This window comes from Arachis ipaensis, chromosome B04 (genome assembly GCF_000816755.2).
Source record: "Arachis ipaensis cultivar K30076 chromosome B04, Araip1.1, whole genome shotgun sequence".
NCBI lineage: Eukaryota > Viridiplantae > Streptophyta > Magnoliopsida > Fabales > Fabaceae > Arachis > Arachis ipaensis.
Genome location: NC_029788.2, coordinates 95,192,319 through 95,197,541, shown reverse-complemented (window position 1 = coordinate 95,197,541; position 5,223 = coordinate 95,192,319). Strand labels below are relative to the sequence as shown.

The 5,223-nt window shown below is 37.3% G+C and overlaps 1 protein-coding gene across 1 annotated transcript; it reads left to right on the top strand.

The window, feature by feature from the left end:
• Nucleotides 3,227–4,381, top strand: LOC107636720. Its single transcript, XM_016340214.1, has one exon. The coding sequence runs from the start codon at nt 3,227–3,229 to the stop codon at nt 4,379–4,381; it is 1,155 nt and encodes a 384-aa protein (XP_016195700.1).

Here is a 5,223-nt window from a genome sequence, read left to right as displayed (position 1 = left end):
AAGTATGATTTTTATCTCTATTCAAAATGTGAGCATTATTATTTTATTATTAACCTACTCAATAAACTTGTGTAAGTTAACAAATTCATTAGTTAATATTTAGGATAAAATGCCACCGGTGTTAGTGAAAGTAAATATTCATTGCTCATAACGTTTTATACCATGTATATTTTGTCGATTCAAGCATTGAATTATAATACCATATTATATCAACTTTCACCAAAATCGAACATATCCATAATAACCATATGACTGAAAATTTCTTTCTTTATACATATTTTCTTTTAACAAAGAAAGTTCAATACAATAAAATAAAATATGTAAAAAATATAAACACAACTAAATATAAGACAATAAACATAGTAAAAATATATAATTTATTGTCATCTTTAGCATAATCATCAACAACCAAATGAATCAACGTCACACCATTTTTTGTAGTTTAAAAATGACCTATTAATAATTTTATCAACACCTGTTTCTAAGTTATGGAATACTTTATTATTTCGCTCCAAACAAATGTTCTAAATAATCGCAAAGAAACCTATCAGCAACTTCTTATGCTCAGAGTTATGATCAGGTACTCCAATCCAACTCTCAAAAATTCCTTTAATAGTCCCCGAAATACTCCAAACTCTATCAGCACACTTCAACAAAACGCACCACACTTACCATGTAAACTCAAAGCCAAGAAACAAATGATGCATAAATTCTACATCTTTTTTACAGAAAACACAAATATTATCACTATGATGAATAATTCCTTACATACTCAATCTCTCTTTAGTGTTAACCCTGCCTATTAAGACAAACCATGCAAATAGTTCAACTCATGGTACTAGTGAAGCTGTAGGTTGTGATATTCTCCGAGAGAGTCTCTTTCTGCAACACTTGCACAAATGAATTAGTAGAAAAAATGCCTGTTCTGTCAAATTTTCATATAATTGTATCCTCTCTACCGGACGACAATCTAACTAGCCGTAACCGATCATAAAGTTGATTGAGAAGCTCTGATAAGTCCACATTTGATGATAAATTTTGGTTGAATTTGAGTGGATTTCATCATGTAAACCCACATTTATTCCCTTAAATAGCATGCTTTTGTGTTTTCTTCCTAAATTGTGCCTAATTGTGAAAACATACTCTTTTATGCTTAAATTAATCAATTTTATTCTATTTGCATTCCATTCGATACCTTGATATTTTTGATAAGTGATTTCGGGTGTAATAGGTAGGAATGGCTTGATTAGAATGGAAGAGAAGCATGCAAGTGGGAGGAAACATGAATAAACAAAGGAGAAAAGCATTTCGAAGTGTGCGTGCGCACAACCTCTTGTGCGTACGCACAAGCTGAGAATCGGCCAGTGTGCGTACGCACAAGTACCAGCGCGTGACTTCATTAAAAAGTTACATGACTTGCGAATTGGAGGTTTTGGAGGCCCAAATCTGATGGCCTAGAGCTCATATGAAGGGGGCAACACTTGAGGAAACATACCATATCATTAGTAGTAGTATTAGATAGTTTTAGGAGGCTTTAGATTTTAGTTTTCTCGTAGTTTTTTTCTCTCAACTTTCTTAGGGTTTTATTAGGGTTTATATTGCAAAGTCCTATTTCCATTTTGATCTTGGATTCTAGCTTGCCTTTAATTACTACATTTGAGTTACACTTTCTTATAGTTAAAGACATTCTATTAATATATACATATCTTTGCATCTTTGAATTCTAGTTGATGAACTTGATTTTTTTGTTATTATATGTTTGTTTGAGTTACTAGTTTTGATTTTGATCATTTGTGGTTCATAGCTTTTATCATTTTCTCAATTTTGTCATGTTTTATGATTATGCCCACTAAGTGTTTGTGGAAATGTCAATTTTGATCATGAGGTAATTTTCCACTCCTTGACTTGGGAAAAATGAGCATATGGGATACTAGAGTTGTAATGTCCAATATTTAGTGATAATTCATAGATTTTTAATTATTCTCGTTTTCACTAACGCTAGCTTTTTACTAAAGTAATTAGTAAGTTAGTTAGAATTTGTGGATTAAAAACAACTATGCTCACTTGACTTACTCTTCGATGTTAAGGCCTTAAGGGTTAACTAAGTAAGATTAATCCATCATAATTGTTATAGTTGTGGTTATGACAAGGAAAGGATTCCCTAGCTCATCCCAAGCCAAGGTTTCATTTATGTTTTGAACCATACACTCCAATCATTCCAAAACTTTACTTGTTCATATTACATAGATAGTTCTTTAATTTGTTTATTGGTTCATTAGTTGTAATTTTGATTGTTCTTTTATTCCTTTAATTGTTATTTCATTATTAAGAACCCCCTTGATCTTACAACCAAAACTTATGCACTTGTGGTCACTAGTTCCTTGGGAAGACGACTCGGAATTCTACTCCCGAATTAAATTTGTTTTAAATTGTGACATCTCTAAATTAAACTTTGGTTGTGAGTTGCCTTATCGGTTGGGACTATACATGCAACGCGAAATCCCATTTCTTCCCTTTTGAGGGAGAGATTTCCTAACCGACGATCCAGCACACACCAAATTTTTGACGTCGTTACTTGGGAACTAAGTGCAATGAGTGCTATAATTTTAGTTGTTGTGAATATGTGAATAGTGTAAATACTTGATTTTTGTTTGTCACTTGACATTAATTGGTAGTTAACACCTTATCTAGATAGTTTTGGTAAGTAGTGAAAGTTAGGACATCTTTTGATTTATTCATTACCCTTGTTAATACCTTTGCATTTTATCTTTCCTTTTCACTATGAGCTATCACCCTTTGGCTTGGAGTTTGGTTGTTATCATGTTGTAGGGAATAACAATACCAACATCGGGTCGCATCATGGTATGGAAAGCCAATCTAAGGAGGAGTCACAAGCATGCAATTCTTGGCAACAAGGACCTCCATATGAGCCCTATAATCATAATGCCTACCAACCTCCCATACATAGTGAGACTCATTATCATTATAATCCTTCACCACCACATGTTTATACCCCTACCCTCTACATGAGCCAAAACCACTAAGCTCCCAAGCCCCTCTATTCTTCCAACCACCAACTTCTTCTCATCCACCTTTTCGGCCACCATACATAAAGCAACCTAATATTTACCATCATCCCACCCTCTTCAATCTCCCCCATGAGGAGGGCAATCTTCAAGCTTTCATGCAAGAGCAACGGGAGTTCCATAAGAAGCAAGAAACTTACATGACAACCATTGCCGAAGCCTTATCCCGTTTGACTCTTTCTCCTTCAAACAATCACAACACCCACCAAGCTTCCACCTCCAGTGGCCTACGTTCTCAACCTCAACCAAACCCCAAGGAAAGCATTAATACTATTATCCTAAGGAGTGGTACCAAATTATATGAAGTTAGTCTTAAGCCTACAAGTGTGAGCAAGAAAACCCACAATGAAGAAATAGAAGAGGAAATGGAGGTGGAAAGAGGTGAGAAGGAGGATGTTGCAAGAGAAGAGGAAGATATATTGAAGGTCAAGGAGCCCAAAAGGAAAAACTCCCTTGAGGAGCCCACACCAGTTCCTTTTCCGTCGGTAGCTAAAAAGGCTAAGAAGCATGAAGACTTTGACCCCAATGTGGTGAAAATCTTCAAGAATGTGGAACTTACCGTCCATCTTTTTCAAGCTATCCAACAAGTTCTAAAGTACGCTAAATTTCTAAAGGATGTTTGCACTCACAAGAAAAAAATTGGTGAGCTAGGTAAGAATCCGGTAAATGACTCTATCTCTTCTCTTATTCCGGAGAAGTGTAGTGATCCTCGTCCTTGCCTAGTAACTTATGTGATTGGTGGGATGAAGTTCATGGATTGTATGTGTGATTTGGGAGCTTGTGTGAGCATCATGCCCCTCCTTATCTATGAAAAGTTGAACTTGTCACCATTGAAGCGGTCCAGAGCAAGATTTGTGTTGGCGAACAAAAGTATTGTGTCGGCTGTGGGAATTGCGGAGAATGTCTTGGTAAATATTCAAGAGTTGCTATTTTTTGTGGATTTTCACATTTTGAAGACCCCTCCAATTGATTCGGACAAGCCATCTTCTATCCTTCTTGGGAGGCCATTTTTGAAGACATCCCGGTTCAAGTTAGATACATTTTCAAGGTCTTATTCATTTGAAGCCGAAGGGAAAGTGGTGAAGTTCACCTTGGAGGGAGCCAAGAAACCAACCCATGAAGCATATTCTATCTTTGGTTGTGATCTAATTGAAGAGCGAGTAGTTGAGCCTAATGTGGGATATGAAGAAGAAAAGGTTGTCAAGGAGCCTATATCATGGGAGCACACACAATCCAAGCATGCCAAGGAGTTGGAGATTTTCCTCCTTGGAGAGGTTCCAAATGTTGATCATTGAATTCATGCACGTACAAATTAAGGACGTTAAACCAAAGTGCTAGGTGGGAGACACCCCACCATGATAACATTGTTCTAACCCTTCTCTCTTTGTTTATATTTTGACTTAATTGCATTTTTGTTATGTTGGTTCACTTAGGATTAGTTTAATTTTTGAGCATAGATAGGTTAATTTGCATATAGATCATGAATGTATGAATTTTCGGATGTTTGGGGTTAAACTTTTGTTGAGTTAAGGCTTAGTACCTTAGAATTTAAAGAAAAATTTTTGGAAAACAGGGCATTGTGCGTGCGCACACCCCTGTGCGTACGTACACAATCACCAAATTTTGCATCTTGTGTGTACGCACACTACCCCGCGCAACCCCTTTTGGGAGCAGTCGCACCTCTTTGTGCGTGTGCATCCCAGTATCTTTCACCTTTTGTGCGTGCACACCTGTTTGTGCGTACGCACACCAACGTTTTTTTGCGCACTCTATGCGTACGCACCTACTTATGCATATGCCAACTCAATTGCGCTCCCTCTGTTGGGAGCGCTCGCATACCCCTATGTGAGTGCACCCCTGTCATTTTTGCTCTTCGTGCGTATGCACACATGTGTGCACACGCACACATGATCCTTCTCCAAGTTATCTAAAATATATATAAAATAAAAATATTTTCCTCTGCGCACGCACACATGATCCTTCTCCAACCCCTTCCGGCGACGTAGCCGCCGACATCGTGGCCGACGTTCAGCCGCCACCACCCCTCTCTCTCTCTCTTTCGTCTTCTTTCTTCTTCTTCTTTTTCTCATTTCTTTACCTTTCACCAGCGAGCTTCCCCATCCTCTGTGGAGCTCCA